Source organism: Acomys russatus, chromosome 8 (genome assembly GCF_903995435.1).
Source record: "Acomys russatus chromosome 8, mAcoRus1.1, whole genome shotgun sequence".
NCBI lineage: Eukaryota > Metazoa > Chordata > Mammalia > Rodentia > Muridae > Acomys > Acomys russatus.
In genome coordinates this window covers 22197822-22216073 of record NC_067144.1, presented here as the reverse complement: position 1 = coordinate 22216073, position 18252 = coordinate 22197822, and the positions used below count along the sequence as shown (strand labels likewise).

The 18252-nt window shown below is 49.3% G+C and overlaps 1 protein-coding gene across 2 annotated transcripts; it reads right to left on the bottom strand.

Annotated features, from left to right (window-relative positions):
- Positions 1-359: 359 nt before the first annotated feature.
- On the bottom strand, positions 360-17999 carry Popdc2 (popeye domain containing 2). 2 transcript variants are annotated; one of them, XM_051149902.1, is made up of 4 exons: positions 17459-17999; positions 10511-10619; positions 4619-5039; positions 360-519 (listed from the first exon to the last, which is right to left on the bottom strand). In XM_051149902.1, the coding sequence occupies exons 1-4, from the start codon at positions 17947-17949 to the stop codon at positions 434-436; spliced, it is 1107 nt and encodes a 368-aa protein (XP_051005859.1). In that variant the 5' UTR covers positions 17950-17999; the 3' UTR covers positions 360-433. The 2 variants fall into 2 exon arrangements, with proteins under 2 accessions (XP_051005859.1, XP_051005858.1); XM_051149901.1 differs by lacking the exon at positions 360-519 and having other exon boundaries at positions 4364-5039.
- Between the last annotated feature and the right edge of the window lie 253 nt (positions 18000-18252).

Below are 18252 nucleotides of genomic sequence, written 5' to 3'. Positions count from 1 at the left end.
ATGGATTCTTTCAGACAATTTAAAGCAACAACGTAGGGAGGTGAGTGGAGTGCTTTATTGAGTGTTTGCTCATGCCATGCCATGTCATAGGTGCTTTACCCAATCAGCTCACGGGGTCCTCACAACAACCCTGTGACGTCAGTTCACAGCCGTATACTTGACAGGCCAGGCTCAGAGGCTACATAACCTGCCAAGGACCTGCAACCCATAAAAGATGGAGTCAGGCCTGGTGCCTCTGGACCCCTTTTCCTGTGAGGAAGGCTCAAGGTGATGAGCGTCTCCATGACATCCTCGGGGCAGTTGAGGTGCAGTCCTGACATGTCATGCCCATCCCCCATCTTGCTCCAGATCTTTCTGGAGGGTAAGTACAAGTGTCCATCCAGGGAACATGGAAGAGAGCCACCTGGCCACAGAGAGTGCAGCTCTGTGGTCCTTAGAGCTCAGGGGTGTGAGTTGGAGCCAAAGGGGCCTGTGCCCTGGACTTAACTTGAGAAAAGTTCTGGAGAGGCCTTCTAGAAGCTGTGGAAAGAAACAAAAGAAGGGTGTCAGCGCCTGGCTCCAGAGGCTTTGCCAAGCATCACAGGATGCTTGCAGGTTTCCATTTCCTCTGCCAACCCCAGTCTTAACTGTGCCCAGTGACCAGCTATGAGCAGTTGTGCCTTTCAATTCTTTCATTCTTTAATATGGAGGGGTCGGTCACTTCTGAAGTTATCTGGTCCCATTCTCTCAGGCTATAGGTGAGAGATGGAGCCATCCTCTGCTGCCACTTCCTAAAGTTCCCTGCTTCCTGCCTAATGCTCATGGGTTGTGCTGGCTGGTCTTATGTCAACTTGACACAGGCTGAAGGCATCTGAGAGGAAGGAACCTCAATTTAAAAGAAAGAAAGGAAGAAAGAAAGAAAGAAAGAAAGAAAGAAGAAAGCTTCCATAAAATTGGGTTGTAGGCAAGCCTGTAAGACACTTTCTTTATTATTCATCAGTGGGGGAAGGCCCAGCACATTGTGGGTGGTGCCATCCCTGGGCTGGTGGTCCTGGCTGGGTTCTACAAGAAAGTAGGCTAAACAAGCCATGAGGAGCAAGCCAGTAAGCTGCACCCCTCCATAGCCTCTGCATCAGCTCCTGCCTCCAGGTTTCTGCCCTGGTTGGCTTCCCGTCCTGACTTCCTTTGATGATGAACAGCAATATGGAAGTGTAAGCGAAATAAACCCTTTCCTCCCCAGGTTCCTTTGGTCATGGTGTTTCATCACAACAGTTGAAACCCTAACTAAATGGTGGTTGATAAAGAAAAACCACCCCAGCCCTGCGCTGAAACAACAGGCTTTGTAAGACACTGTCTTTCACTTCTACAAAGAGACGGGTGGGAAGATGAGGCCTGCAGAGCAGAGCTGGAAGAATGACTTGAGCAGAGAAGACTGCTGCCCTGGTCCTGACCCACGCAGGGGGCCTCTGCCAGCAGAGCTGCCGTTGCTGAGCCTCCAGAGCCTATTTCTTCTTTTTCTTAAAAAATTTATTTATTTATTTATTATGTATACAGTGCTCTGCCCACATGTACATCTACAGGCCAGAAGAGGGCATCAGATCACATTACAGATGGCTGTGAGCCACCATGTGGTTGCTGGGAATTGAACTCAGGACCTCTGGAAGAGCAGCCAGTGCTTTTAACCTCTGAGTCATCTCTCCACCCCACGAGTCTACTTCTAAGAGCAAAGTGTATGCCAGGAGCCTTCCAGTAGCTGTTTGCCTATGCTGGCAGCCATCAGCTTTCATTCTGAGGGAAGAATCTGAGAGCCATGTGACAGCCCTGTCTCTGGCAGCGCACACAGAGTGGGGAGCATGAGGTACAGCCACCACTCAGTTCTTCTGAAGCTCGGGGGCTAGATGTGGTGTCTCTCATCCTCTTCCCAGGCTGCTCCTTGTTGGGAGATGATTCTGCCAGCTGCCAAGCTGGAAACCAAACCACTTCCACTGGGTCCTATTTGCTGTGGAGTTGTTGGAAGTGCTGTCCACACCAGCCCTTTCCCATAGGCTGGGAAGGCAAAGGGTAGGTTCGGGGGGGGGGGGGTTGGGGAGTGAGGTGGGGTAGGGGGGGGGGGGGGTAGGGGGGGGGGGCAAGGAGAAGCCGTCTGCCAGTCACACGAAAGCTGTCTAAATTATGACCAGTTATGACTGTTTTCACCTCATCCAAGAACATTCTGTGGTTTGAAAGTAAAACCCGCCTGTTGTTTCCTTCCTCTCTGCTATTTAAATAACACAGGATACACACAGGAGGACCTGGAGGCAAACAGTGGTTCCGGGAAAGATCCCATGATAATTTGGAAACATTTTTATAGGAGAAAAATGAGTTCAGGGCTAAAAGTTGAAAGGATTTCATCTTGGGATGAAGAACGGATCGCTCCTGGGGTGTGAACTGCACAGTTCTGTGAAGAGCTTATGCAGGGCCTCCAAGACATCTCGCAACTTCACAAAGGGAGTTAGGCTCCTGGAAAAGGATGCCTCAGATTATTAGGGCTAAAGTGATTTCTAGAGCGAACAGATTTGCTTTGCTACGGAGTCAGACACAAATGTCCTAGACTCCTTCGTATAATACCTTGCTGCTTGTTCCCTGGTGTTTGGGAAACAGTCTAAAAGCTGGATCTTTTTAGGTCTTTATTTGGATGGTTATTTTTTGTTGTTGTTGTTTATTTATTTATTTATTTATTTTTTGTTTTGTTTTCGAGACAGGGTTTCTCTGTGTAGCCTTGGCTGTCCTGGACTCATTTTGTAGGCTGGGCTGGCCTCAAACTCACAGTGATCTACCTGCCTCTGCCCCCTGAGTGCTGGGATTAAAGGTTTGAGCCACCACTCCCGGCTTGAATGGTTATCTTTATCCTGGGAGAAATGGGTACTGACCTTGGAGGAGTCAGGATTCAAAACTAGCAAAGTGGAGACACAAGGTTGCTTAGGAGAAGAGAAGAAAGGGCAAAGCCAGAGACTGGGCAAAGGGGAATGAAAGCAACCAGACTGCTAAGCATCCAAGCAGCAAAACGGGAAAAGGCAGGGGGCTGGGAGTGTGAGCAAGAGGGATGCTTAGAGCTACAAACTGAGATAACAGGAACAAGTAGGAGTCAGGGATGGAAAAGAGCCAGAAAGAAGAGCAGAAATCAGAGCTCCGTGAACTGAAGAGGTGGGGAGGCAGGCTGGGCAGCACGGAGCGCCCACAGTTCACCCTGGAGGTGGGGAGGCAGGCTGGGCAGCACGGAGCACCCACAGTTCACCCTGGAGGTGGGGAGGCAGGCTGGGCAGCATGGAGCACCCACAGTTCACCCTGGAGGTGGGAAGGCAGGCTGGGCAGCACGGAGCACCCACAGTTCACCCTGGAGGTGGGGAGGCAGGCTGGGCAGCATGGAGCACTCACAGTTCACCCTGGTGGGCAAGGAAGGGGAAACGAAGCAGGAGGTGTGAGAAGGCAGAGAGAGGACAGGTGAGCAGGGAAGTAGACTAAGGTATCATGGCTTCAGGGCCTTGGAATTGCTCCACAGAAAACGGTTGCTTCCACATCACTAAAGCCAACGTCTGTCCTCATGGCCGGATCTCTCTGGCTTCTTTTCTCAGCCATGTAGCTTGTTTGAAAATACACACGCAACTCATTCCCTCTGCACCTCGGAGGCCTTCCGCACTGGACTAATTCTCGAAATCTGTGGGTGCTTCCCAAAGACTGATAGGTCCCTTCGGTGACACCCCTGCCACTTCAAATGCCTTCCAGATTGTAGGCGGTGGGGTTTTCCTCTGGGAAAGCCAAGCCTCCGCCACGGTTTGGTAGAGTTCAGAGGAAAATGTCAAAGTATTCTAAGATCAGCTAGAAGAACATGAAAGCTACTTCCCAGAACTACTGAACACAGCCTTCCTGGTACACACTCCTACGAGGGGAATCCTGTTCCCACAGGAGGCCACCTGGGTTCAGGACTAGGCCACTGCCCACATGTGTGGGCTGCTGGGAAAATCTAGGCTGTCTTACATCTGTCACAGTCATGTTTAATCAAAGCAATGTCCAGGCCTCTGCCTGAGTGACCAGCAACATTTGCACTGGGCAAGAGGAAAGCAAGACAGGGCTATTTGCCTGCCATCACTAATCCCTTTGATTTTTAAGAGTCCTGCCTGGTCAAGACTCACTAACTTCGCAGAGCTATCTGTACGCCAGGGAGACAACCAAACCCATGCCCACATTCACTTCCTCTCGAAATCCATGCTACATACAAAATCTCCTCAGCCCCAGCAGCAGGCCTAGCTATAAGCAAAATCTAGTCCGTCCTCCCCACCCCCACGCCCCGCCCAAAAGAAAGCAGCCCATTGGCCTGCTCTAAATGCCAGTCAGCCCATTCTCCCAGCATGCATCTGCTGTGAGCGCAGGCAGGGTTGGGTTACAGCAGCCAGTGGTCCTCTGAGAGGGACACAGAGGCAGGCAGCACAGGAGCAGGCACATTCACTTCTGCATACTTACATAGGATCCTGAGATGGTGACGTGTGCCCATGTTAGTTCTGCCCTCACCTCATGTACTCCCCATCACTCCTATAATCCATAAACGACTCTGATCCCGAAACCTCCTCAAAATCCTCCAGCACCAGACTGGTGGAGTCCTCACCCAGGGTGCCGCCGCTGTCAGGCCTGGGCGTCCTGGCCCGGGACAGGGGCACAGGGAAGTTGGTGGTAGTTGGAGGTGGGGAACAAAGGGGGGTCGGCAGGATGCAGATAGGCCTGGCCTGAGCAGGGGACACAGCGGCCTCAAAGACTTCTTCTTCTTCATCATCGTCTTTCTCAGACTCGGGCCCTCCATCTGAGGCTGACGGACCCAGAACATGGTAGAGGCTGGGCAGGCGGATGTCGAAGCGCATCCCGAACTTGGCAAACAGCTTGTCGTTGAGGGTGTATAGCTTCTCTGAGATGTCGTAGCCCAGCAGGGCTGAGAAGAGGCGGGAGATGTAGCGCTCTCTGTTCAGAAGGACGTAGAGATTTTTTCGGGGCCAGGAAATGTAGCTGCATTCGGTCTCGGCGGTCAGCGTGACCTGAGGGATGAGGAGCAGAGAGGGGGAGAGTTTAAAGTGTAGAGAACCACGTCGGTATTTTGCTTTTGGTAGCTCTGTACGGCCTAGCTAGGAGGAAGTCTTCTTATATGCGCTGTGATAGGCATGCTCCGTGTGAGGAGCCGCCGTCAGTCCCTTGCTCACTTGCCCGTCACCTCCGGGAGCCTCAGTTCCCATAGCCCATCTCCTCGGCTCTTCCGTTCTGCAGTCCCACAGCTGATAACAATGGTTGCAAGAGATTCATAGCAGAATGGGACAGAAGGGAGGGAGGCTTCCTGGTGAGCTGGAGAGAGGTCCAACTGAAGACTGTTCATTTTAAGACCAAAGAAAGTAAGACCCAGGCTTGGTGACCTTTGACTAATCCCAGCTACTTGGGAGGCTGGGGTGCGAAGATGACAAGTTCAAGGTCAGCTTGGACACCTTAGAGGAGAAAACCAAGGTCTGGGAAGGAGAGAGCCTAGTCTGTGTGTGTAAGGCAGGCCCTAGGTTGAATTTCCAGTACTAGGGGAAGGGGGGCTGGGGGAACCATGCATTGGGGCACAGGCACCGAAAGGACTGGGGGAGAAGTTTATTGAGAGAAAAGGCTACAGAGCAAGCATGCCAAGCTGTATCAGATGTTCAGAGCACTGGGGTCCAGGTCCCAGAATCTTCTCTTTTTTAATTTTTAATTTTTGGTTTTTCAAGATAGGGTTTCTCTGTGTAGCCTTGGCTGTCCTGGATTCACTTTGTAAACCAGGCTGGCCTCGAACTCACAGCGATCCGCCAGCCTCTGCCTCCCGAGTGCTGGGGTTAAATGTGTGCGCCACCATGCCAGGCTCCCCAGAATCTTCTCTTAACTTGGTTACAAAACCAAAGAATCTCATAACTCGGGGAGGAATAAAGGCACAGAAAAACTCAAGAGCAGAATGGAACAGGTCCTCTTTTTTAGTTATTCATTTAAGGACCTAGGAATTTCCATGCATTCACTGTGCCCAGAATGCAAACTAGATTGTGCCAGCAGGAGAAATAAGCAACAACATGCGCTTGGCACAAGGGAGGGCTCCAGAATCCTTGTTAAAATGGTGAGCTGGGCATGACGGCTCATGCCTTAGAAGCCCAGCACTCAGAAAGTGGAGGTAGTGGGCCAGGAACTGGAAGCCAGCCTGGGTTACACAGTTCTAGGATAGCCTGAGCTACAGAGTAAGACCCTGTCTCGAAACCAAAACCAAAGGCGAGTAGCAAAGCTAAAATTAAAATGGACTCATTCTAAGGATAGTATAGAAGTGGGAATAAACTTGACCGATTGTAATAACCCTTTGGCTGACAGGGTTACAGTGTCTGAGAAGGTGGAAGTGGTGAAGATGGCCGCTTCACTGAGCCGTGACTACATGCCAGGCACTGTGCTGTGTGCCTGTTTACTGACTATGAAGTGTGGTGTTGGCATTTGAAGTGTTCTCTGTTAGAGACTATATATACCCCTTAGGTCCTTGCCTTTCAGGGCCAGAAAGATGGCTGAGGGGCTTAGAGCACTTGCTGTTCTTGCAGAGGACCTGACTTTGATTCCCAGCATCCATAGCAGGCAGCTCACAACTGCCTAGGACTGCCTTTCCAATGGATCCAACATCCCTGGCTTCTACAGATGTCTGCACTCATGTGTGCATACCCACACACAGACACACACAATTAAAAAGAAATCTTTTATTTTTCCAAGATGGAGTTTCTCTTTTGTAGAGCTGGCTGTTCTGGAACTCACTGACTTTCATGGTTAGCTACTTTTATTCCCCTTTCTAGCAAACTCCATAGAAACCTGACTGTACTTACTGTCTCTTTTCTTACTTGCTCTTGTGCAAATGAAGCTGTCAATCACTGCTCCTGTCAATCAAGGCCCCCAGTGGCTTCTCAGTTGCTGCTTCCACAGGTCAGCTACACTCTGCTGGACCACCTCTTTGACACATTGTCTTCCTGGGGTTCTCAGGATGCCAAACACTCTTGGGGGCACCTCCTGACTTCTTTCCAGGGTCTCCCCAACTTCTTAACAGATGAGGCTGGGTTTGTGAACCACATCCCTGTCCACACATTCCCTAGGCAATGCTGTCCCATGCAATGGATTTCAGCGTTATCTGCATAAAACTCATTCCCAAGTTTATCTCCCAAGCCCAGACCTCATTCTTGGACTCCAGACTCTGACTATCCAACTGCCTTTGCAATGTCCCTACTGTCGTCCAATGGGAAGCAAGCTGGGCACGCTCCAAGATGCATCACTAACCCCCACCCACCCCCCACAAGCTTCACGTGCAGCCTCCCCATCCTTCCAGGGGCTCGGGTCAGAAGTCTCCCTGTTCACTAAGACCTACTTGTTAGAAAATCTTTTGAGCTCCATCAGGAATATATATAATCTGGCTCCTGTGACACCTTTGCAGCTTCCTCTTCTGCTGGCTGCACCCCCACCTCGACGTGCTCCCCTTTCTGTACCTGAAACCTGCAGTCCTCCCTCAGCACTTTAGCGCTTGCTCTGTCTTCTGTGTCATAGATGACCACAGTGCACACTGTCGCCTCTCAAAGCCTTTACTCAGCTGTCACCAGCTTAACAAGGACACCATGAGCACTGCATTTAAACTGTAACCTTACACCATGTTCTGTGCTGTTCTTTTAACTAGCAGTTGTTATTTCCCATCATATTTTCCAATTCATTATATCTAAAGTTTAATTTTGTTTTTCCCACTAGAATGTAAATTGCATAAGAGCAGGATCTGTGCTGTTCACTGATGTATTCCAAACTCTTTTAGCAGTGCCTGACATATAGTAACTGACTGACACAAGGGAAGGCTAACAGTCTTGTATGTTGCTAAATAACCTAGTGCCATTTTCTTGTATCTTTTATGAAGCTCTTCTCCAGAGGCTAATGGCTCAACAGTTAAAAGCATGTCCTGCTTTTCTCGAGGACCAGAGTTTGGCTCCCAGCACCCAAACAACATTCTGCAACTCCAGCTGATGCCCTCTTCTGGCCTCCCAGGGCACTGCACCTAAATGGGCATCCACTCCCCTGCCACACATACTTAACAAGAGATCTTTTTAAAAAGACCTTCCCTGAAGATGCTCTAGAAATCTACTTTGCGTGCGTGTGTGTGTGTTAGGGAGCATGTGTGGGTATGTATATATGTGTGTGGGCGCTGGTTTGTGCAAGTACTTGTGGAGGTCAACTTCAGGTACCCTTCTCTCTTGGCTTTACACCTTATTTTTTGAGACTGAACCTAGCCCTTGATGTTTCAACTAGACTGGCTGGCCAGCAAGACCCCCAGATCTGCCTGTCTCTGCGTCTCCGAGCGCTGGGGTTACTAGAACATGTCACCATGTCCTGGTGCTGGGAATCTTAACTTGGGTTCTCATTTGCCTACTGCACCGTGCCCCAGGCCCCCAGAAATCTACTTTCTGATTGGTCCCTGCATGCACACAGCACCATCTGTGATAACATTTTGATAAAATGCCAAGCTTTTTCTTATTTATTTGTTTTTGTTTTTGTTTGGGGGGGGGCAGGGTTACTCTGTTTAACAGTCTTGGTTATCCTAGACTCACTTTGTAGACCAGGCTAGTCTTGAACTCATAGAGACCCACCTGCCTCTGCCTCCCGAGTGCTGGGATTAAAGGTGCGCGCCACCACGCCCCCTGCCAAGCTTTCTTTATGAGAGCATATATAAATAGGACACAAGACCCGTAAAACAGGGCGCAGATTGGAGGTAATGACGGGTTCTGTGGGGGTGCGCCTGTGCTCTGCTCTTGCTGAAAAATGAGCGTGCCATGGTGCCACAAGGCAGATGATCTGCTGGGACTGAGTAGTTGAGAGGTGTGATGCGATGCTGAGACTTGAGTTAAATGTGTTGTGAATTACGATTTCGGCAGTCACTAGGACTGCTCTTCCAATCCACAAAGCTCAGTAAGAGGCAAGGTCAAGATGAACTATAACTCAACAGCATTTGATATCTGCAGAGAGGAAATGGGACTTTACACAGCCAACAGCAAGGGTGTGGGTCTCATTGCTTCTAAATGAGGCACACACTCAAGATATAAAAGGGTGGAATATGAGTCTGCTTACATTCCACGCAGAGAGGCCATCTAGGGTAACAGCCCTTCCTTTGGAGCATAACCCCACCTGCTCCTCCCTGTCAGTGCCACAGCCTGGACTATCTGGCTCCAGCTGCTCAGCTCTGTCATTCTCCTGGCCTAAGGGAGTTCCCAGAGAATGCCTCTGGGCAAAGCAGAGAGGGTGGGGGTAGGACGAAGGTTCTGTGATTGGAGGGGGTCAGTGGCTAGTGGCCCTGGCAGTGGCAGCAAGACTGTCTCTCTGACAACATTGCCACAGAGCCAGGATGAGGACGGAAGTGAGCCCAGACAGTGGCATTGCCTGGCATGTGTCTGTTCCGGGGTTAGCACATATGCTGGCTAGAGGACTCTCTGGTAGACGTCAGAGAAGACACAAAGACCCCAGGACCAGCGAACTGTTTGGTGGGCTCCCTAAGAGGATTAAGGGGACCACTCTTCTGATGGTCCAGGCTCCTTGGCTTTGCTACTCTCTGGCTGGGCACGTGATGCTCTGGGACCTTAGATGGTCTGTCTGTTGAATAGTAATATCCAATCTAGCAAGTTGTGGGGCTCGGTGGGGCAATGAAAATGCAATGCGTGCCACGCGCTAGCCATTGGCAACCCCAAACCACAAGATGTGAAGGACTGTAGAGAGCATGGTAGGGGCTGAGTGGCCAGGCTCCCCAGTGGCTCGTGGCTGTGAGTGACAGCCACGAGAGAGTCTTCTGAGATACCAACTGCTCGTGGGCAACCAGTTCAGCAAAAACTGTGTTCTTGGGGCTGTCTTTTGGAGTGTGGTGATAGAGACAGAGATGGAACGATGGAAATGTCTCCATTGGAATAGAGAGCAACGTGCACACAGGCAGCATAAACTAACGGAAGAGCTCGAGCAGGCAGTGGCTGCAGGAAGCTGTGGGGCGTAGAGGCAGGAAGGTGGACCTGGGCAGCCCTCATAGACGGTTTCTGGGGAGCATGGTGCTTTTATTTTAGAAGGGAAATGCAGCTCAGGTATGGGGGCAATAGCAAGTTTGGAGGTGCTGGTGTTGGGCACAGCCAGAATGAGCAGTGTGTACTGGGGTGCTGGAGCTGCAGCCAGAGATCGCTAAGAGTTGGCCTAAGTAGAATGAGCTTTTTGTCATCCTGTCGGCATCAGTCTTTTGGAGGAGTTGCAGGCACATGAGTGACATGATTGCCTGTCGGGGACCAGTACCACCCTTCCCTGTTCCCCAGACCCAGGAGCCCAGGTGCTGTTCTCACAGAGAAGGCAGAGGTCATGATACCACCCGCTCTTAGCATCACATTTGCTGGTGGTCCCGGGGCAGATGGGAGACAGGGAGGTAGCGATACTGCCGGATGGATGTTGCCCGTGGGTGGTGCTGCCACAGACTCCTTATTACCTGGAAGGTCCCCTCCTCAGAAGGCTGCAGCGATTCCCATTCAGGAGAGTCCAAGAACTGGTATGGAAAGATGTAGTGCAGAAACTGCCCATCCTGGCTCACTCGAACCCTGACAGAAGGAGAGAAGAGACCGAATGGGAAAGGACAGTGGCTGCTCGTGCGCCCTCTGTAGACGTTGCTTGCTGCTGATTAGCACAAATCCTCCAGCAGAAGTCCCCAGCTAAAGTGTGGAGAGCCGAAGTAGATACAGCCCAGTCAAACCTGGAGACTAAGCTTTCCTGGTCCTCCTCCTCCTCCTCCTTTTCCTCTTCCTCTTCCTCCTTTTCCTCATACATGGTTTTATACTCCACACTGCAGAACTAGAGTCCTGGGGAGGGAGGGGGTTATTAAAAACACTTAGGCACCTAGCATAGTGGCTTATGTGTATATGAGTCTAGTGTAGTGGATCATGTATTACAAGCTCATGGGTGGCCACTCAACACTTGGGAGGCTGTGGCAGGAGGATTGCCATGAGTGTGAAGCCAGCCTGGCCTACATAATAAGTGCCAAGGCGTGCACGCGCGCATGCACACACACACACACACATACACACACACACACACACACATCAAAAGAAAGGAGCAGGAGAAAAGGAAAACAGGAAAGAAGGGAAAGAAGTAAGGAAACAAAACCTCCTGAAAACTGCCTCAGGCATGGGACTTATCTCAAAGCAATAAGAGAAACATCTCGGCAGGTGAGAACCAGACATTATTAGTTTAAAACTCTCCCCAATAATTCCACTACGTATCCAGGATACAAACCACTGTGCTGGGGCGGGGGGACTCTGCTGTCCACTTACCACATGTGGCTATTTCAATTAAGATTTGGTGGCGCACACCTTCAATCCCAGCACTCGGGAGGCAGAGGCAGGTGGATTGCTGTGAGTTCGAGGCCAGCCTGGTCTATAATGCGAGTCCAGGACAGCCAAGGCTACACAGAGAAACCCTGTCTAGAAAAACCAGAACAAACAAACAAAAAGATTTGCATTCATTAAAGTTAAATACAGTTAACATCCCAGTAACTCAGTCTCATTAGCCACACCCCAACACCAAGTCCGTGTAATCTGTGGCTGCCCTATCACACCGCACGGATGTAGAATGTCTCCGTTGCCATGGAAAGTGATGCTCTGTCTTTCTCCTTCAGGGCTGGCTACACGAGGAGCAGTGCTCAGGATAGTATATGTTGGCAAGAGAAAGAAGACAGCATGTGAGAAAGGCAAATGGATGCTTCAGCCTGGTCCTTTAGTCATCACAGTAATGTAAGGTAGACTGGTTTCGTTTTTTGATTATTGTCTTTTTCTGAATTTTACAGCAAGAAAACAGATTGTCAGGAAAACTGCATGGTGAGCTTAAGGTCACACGGCTAACCAGGCAACAAAACTGAGATTCTATGTTCTCACCATGTTGTGAGACTTTGGGGCAGGTGGTGGTGGACACTTTCACATCACCCTTTCTCTACTGTCACCACCATAAGGAAAATGAGACCCCAGATATCCCATTCACTGATGGTCTTGGGATGTGCACTGAGCTCAGCACCATTCTAACTGCATCCATGAGACTTTAGACCTGCAGTTAAGTCACTGTGACTTGTGACTTGTGCCTTGTGCAGAGACAACTATCAGACATCGGTTAATTGGACACATTCCTGTGTTTGGGAACTAAAATCTTGTCTCTCAAACAATGGAACCCACACATTGCGAAAGGATGTACTCCAAATGGCCACAGAAGAGCCTAAAGTCCTAAAGAATACCCAATAGACACAACCTTATCTTATTCCAGCCTGAAGCCCAGGTGCACGCCTTTCTTTAAGTTTGAAAAGAAATCCTTTTCTGTTATAAAGGACCCTGCCTCACATCAGCTAGATAGAGCGGGCTTCTGTGGCTGCGAACAGGAATTCCAATTAATTAAAAACAATTTTATGAATATAATTATTCCACATTACCAAACAGTTAAGAACTACTCTGGCCTTTCCTATAACCACAGGTTTGTTCTACAGCTCAGGGTCAGCAAGCCCTCTCATGCTGTTTGCTGTCTCTGTAGCTGTATGGCTGGCACCTACCCTGATGTTTACTCCTGCAGAGAAGGGACCTGCATTCTGTGAAGATCTTTAGAGTACCTGGCACACCAACAGTATGTCCAGATAAAGTGAGTGGTTTTGGATGTGGTGTAGCCTCTAAACATAGATTAAGATCCGGTATGGGCTTTTCTCTCCACTGCCCACAAAATTCAGGCTTCCGCATTCACCTCTTTTAAAGTGAGTTACATAAGGCAAAGGAGGAAACAGGTGCGCTCTGTGGCACGCGCCCACCTGGAGGGGCTGGCTTTCCATTACTTCTGGGGCCTTACTCACTAAACCACTATTCACAGAGCCTCCTGAACACCCAAGGCTGCAGAGGTGGGTATACTCTGGCCCTTGCCTTTGACAGGTTCACAGCTGAGTGAATAATTGATTCAAGCACATAAGTAACTGGCTGCAAATCAGTGTGCTGAGTACTGGAAGGAGCAGGCTCACAGGAGAAGGAGATGGAAGATGCAGGGAATAGACTTCTCAAAGATGACATCACATCTGAGTTTTGAAGAGCAGGCTATGGATGAGCAGGTAGGATGGAGGTGGGCAGAGTGCTGAGACATTTCACGAGAGCCTGTTCTCAGATCCCTTTGGCTCCTCTTCCTCCATGCTGCTAGAGTTCTAACTGGATACGTGGCTGCACGGCTGAAAACTACACCTTCTTACATTCTTTTTTTTTTTTTTAAGAATTTAAGGTGGCGCTCTTATCCACTGAGCCATCTCTCCAGCCCCCTTCTTACATTCTTTGCTGCTGGGTTCTGCCAAGGAGTGAGGTTCTGGTCAATGGGATATTAGCACCCTTGAGTGTCCTCTCAGTGAATGCCTAGATATATGTGGGAGCATGCAAATTACTGAAGACTACAGATGGTCACTAAGTAATTACCTATTATATGATAGAAGAAGAAGAAGAAGAAGAGGAGGAGGAGGAGGAGGAAGTGGAGGAGGAAGAAAGGTCTCAAACCAAGCTAAGAACAGAGCCAGCCTCTGATGGCAAAAACACACTCACTGTAAGACCAGAAAACAGACACAGATTGCCTGGGAGATGCAAGAGAAGCTAAAGCGCCCTGTTCTCTACCACAGGACCTTTACTCATGCTATCTTCAGTGTTGGGGGATGGTCTGAGGTATTTTGATGCTAGTTACTGCTTACTGTCTCTGTGACTTACCTTTTGCTTAATTAAAAAAGCCATCCCACCTGAGCAGAGCAGGAGATAGGTGGGGCTTAGAGACAGAGGAATTCTGGGAAGAAGAAAGGATGGCCAAGAGGAGAGAGACCTGAAGTGAAGAGAGGAAGGCTGCCATGGGTTAGCTGGAGGAGAAGCACATGGCTGCCGGCATGAATGGAGAATCCGGCCCAGATGAAAAACATGAACAAGTATTTGGGATTATGGCTGGGAGGTAACTTGATAGAAGTTATTAGAAGCAGATGGTACGGGATTGAGGCAGGGATCCCATGCTTGCCCCACTATGGGAGGTAGGTTAGAGGATTGATATCTGCCCTGCCCCAGGATAACTATGGTTATTTTAAAATATAACAAGTGTCTGTGTCTTAATTGATCGCTAACCAGGCCTACAGATAATACAGATAATTTTAAAAACAATACTTCAGCTAGACTGGTCTCAGGCCTGGGCTGACCCCTTGCAGGAGGAGTCTGTGTGTCCTCCCAGAAAATGAAGGCCTATAGCTTACATGCTCTTGTTTTACATTTAGTATTTCTCCTCGGGAACATTAGGCCCATGTAATCACGGTGGCACATAACTATTAATGGCTTAGGCTCCATGAGTTCAAGACAATGCTTGTCACATCTAGCGCTGGATCTCTAGTCTTAGTGCTCTTAAAAATATCTGAGGAAGCAGGGCTGGAGAGACGGCTCTGCAGTTAAGAGCACTATCCGCTCTTCCAGAGGCCCTGAGTTCAAGTCCCAGCAACCACATGGTGGCTCACAACCACCTATACTCTCTAATGCCCTCCTCTCATGTGCAGGTGTATATACAGATGGAACACTCATATAAAATCTTTTTAAAAAATACCTAAGGAAGGCTGGGAAAAATAGAAGGAAGGAGGAAGGGAACGAAAGAAGGAAGAAACAATGAATGGATGAACAAAGGGGTGTGTGTGTGTGTGTGTGTGTGTGTGTGTGTGTGTGTGTAGAGATTAAGACTCCAAGAAAAAGCATCTCTAAGGAAAGAAGAAACCAGGAGAGAAGGAGCCTATTCTATGGCATGTATCATTTCTCCTCCTCATCTCCTCAGGTAAGGAAGTTGGTTCCCAAAGCATACCACCAAGATGTGACACCATCTTGTCTGATGTCTAACCAGGCTGCAAGGCAGACCAAAGTGGTTTTTAATGGATGTGCTGTATCCTTTATCACCGGTGTCCCCCTTGATCATGTCAGTGGCAGGTCATTTCCTTGCCCTGTAATGGCTTAGGTGGTTACCTGGTCAGGAGGGCTGTACATGTGGGAGTTGCTACGCTGCATCCTCTATGAAACCAAAAGAGTAAGCATAGCTCAGCAGGGTACCAGGCTTTGAGAAGGTCACTTTGTTCTCTCAGCATCGAAAGGGATGGCTGACCTTGTCAAAGCCAAACAACAAGGCTTCTAGGGTTTGAGCAAAGGGCTCCAGGGGACACTGCGCAGGACAGGGAGGTCTGCACAAGAGCCTGCACTTCCCGGCACAGAAAGAGTCTCCTCTGTCCCTAGAGGTGTTCAGCACCACACCAACCCAGATGCAGTGATTCTTTCTTTAAACCAAAGCCCAGAGTCATAGGAGAGAAGCTTCTCCCTCTTGCTCATTCAGCAAAGGTGAGACAGGATGACAAGGAAAGGAGAGTAAAAAAGAGCAGTAACGAAGAAGCCCTTACTCCAAACCTTGAAAGTCAAGGGAAAAATTGAAATGGCCTGGTTTCTGACTGTTTGTTGATGCTTAGTATACTAAGAAAAGCCATGTAGAAAGACAAGCCTTGCAAGGTGTGGTGGTGCACGCCTTTAATCCCAGCACTTGGGAGGCAGAGGCATATGGAGTTTGAGGCCAGCCTGGTTTACAAACCAAGACAGCCAAGGCTACAGAGAGAAACCCTGTCTGGAAAAAAAAAAAAAGAAAGAAAGAAAAGAAGAGAAAAAAGAAAGAAAGAAAGAAAGAAAGAAAGAAAGAAAGAAAGAAAGAAAGAAAAGCCTGATTTTCCCCTTCTCGGGGATATGGTCTTATACAAGATCATGGTAAATTTGTCATATACAAGACACCAGAACCACATGATAACTGCGTGTTTCTGCTAAATGAACACCATAGAGTGTGGCTCTGGCATCTTGTATATGACACACTCACAGTGATCTTGTACAAGCAGGAGAGGCCGCTCTCTACCAGCCTCGGTCCCCTCCACTGAACAGAGGAGCCATGAGGAGCACTTCGCATGGATCTCATGAAGGAGCAGGTTCCTTACATTCATTGTTTGTCTTATAAGCATGAAACAGGATAGTGAACACCTAGGCAACAGCCGGTGCCTACCTGTCTACAGAGCATTGCTTTGTTTACACTGTCAATTCACTCATAAATAGTTTTCCCTATAAAAACTCTCCCATCATAACTCAATCAACCCGTGTCTTCTGATTCCGAAAACAGAAAATCAAAGTCTACACAATGATTTAGATTCTATAAACTAAGACATAAGTAGGTGTTATGACTATTGACAGTAATTGCCCCACCGTCGCCAGAAGCCTCTTTCGCCACTGTATAGTTAGCCATCTTAGTTTGTTCTGTTTCTTCCCCCCTTCCCTTCATCCCTTTCCCCTTCTTTGCCCTTTCCTCTTCCCCTTCCTCTTTTCATTCTGCCCTCTCCTTTCCCTTTGCCTTCCTGTAACTAGAATGTTCTGATTATCGTCTTTTTTAGCCCCATGCTTCATCCCCTGCAAGGTGATGGGAGGGACTGCCTATGGTCACGTACTCTGAGGGGATGTTTCAAAGGATGCACAAGTGCCTACCAAGCGCGACACACAGAGCCCCATGGCATTCCCACATTGAACATCAACAGCCACTGTTGCCGTGGAGGCTAAGTGGACACACTCTGAGCCTGAAGCTACCCACTGGCCAACTATCATTCCTCCTCTTAGGCACATGTCTCCACTAAATCCCCAGTGAGACATCTGTGGGCACCGCTACTCTTCTGTCACCATGGGGCCCTCAGATTACAGTATTGACTCTCAATAGAACAACGGGACTGGCAATACAGACAGTGCTATTTCCTCTCTGTAGCTGCCAGTACATGGGCTACACTCCAGGGCTTGTAGAGGATATCTCAAACATAATAGAGTATTTTCTTGATGCTCTGGCAGGGACCAGGGGTTGCTGGAAACCCGCTGTTTTATTTTTAAATTTCCTGTTCATAATTGGTGCTTAGCAAGTTTTAGATGAATATGGAAGGAACAAATCGATCTTATTGAAATGGTCAGTTTTCTACAGCTCACAGAGAGGTTCCTGCACTATAGGCATCATACACACACACACACACACACACACACACACACACACACACACACACACACGCACCCACGCACGCGCATGTATGAGTGTGTGTCCATTTTGGGTCTGGCCTCACCAGACCTTCCGGTGGCAAGTGCACACAGTCACCCTTGATAGCATGGAAGTTGCCCCATGATCTAGCTTCCTCTTGGAAAGTGTCAAGAAAGAGGAAGCAAAGTCACTCCTAGGGGGGAAGAATCTATTTGGGTTTGTCCGAGTTGTCAGTTCCTTCCCTTGATGAAAGGGGACACGAAATGGAAAGGGACACTGGGAAATAGGAAGCGTGGGCTGGGGGAATTCCAGGCATTGGCAATAAAGAATACCTTACCGGCCAGAGAGGAGCAGGGACAGGCGGTTGATGGGTGTCTCACCCTCCACGGCATAGGTCTGCTCCGTGGCCAGTGTCAAGACCTGCTCATGACAGCAGTGGACAATCTCCTTGTAGGCCTGCAGGGGCACCTGCAGGGGCAGGCACAGTGTCTTGTAGAGGAGGTTGAATTCCTCAGGGAGGGTGTTCACCCGCAGGCGATATAGCAGGTGTGCCAGCTGAAGCAGGCAAGCCACTGTCAGGAGGATGTTCCACAGGATGATGTCCAGCCCACAGGCATCAAACCAGCCCCACAGCACACAGCAGAGGAAGCCTGGGCCCAGGATACCAAAAAGATAGAAGCAGCCATAGACTCCACTGCCTGCCATGAAGCCCATGAGCAAGAAGCAGTTGGCCAGGTGATAGAGTGCACCTTCCACAGCCGCCTTCCAGCCATTGCACACTGGCCCCTGCCAGAGGAGCTGACCCACCGTGCTGCTGTTGGCACTCATCTCTGGGGCTTTTAAGCCCTCTCCAGGCCCTGCTACTGTCTCCACAAAGGAGACTGGGGGGAAAAATCAATTACTCTGTCCTCCCAGGTGGCTTCTCACCACCAACTCTACCTTTGCTGGCAGGAATGCTTCCGGTAGCTCTGAGCAAGAATGCCGAGACATAGTACACTTCATGGAAGCTTGAAAACCTAAGTTTGTTGTTTCTTTTTTTCCTTCTTCCTGTCTTTCAGCGAAGCTCTTGTCCTCCCTTCAGCACTCTGGCAAACGTCTTTGGCTCCAGCTTTCTTAAGATAGTGTGTTCAC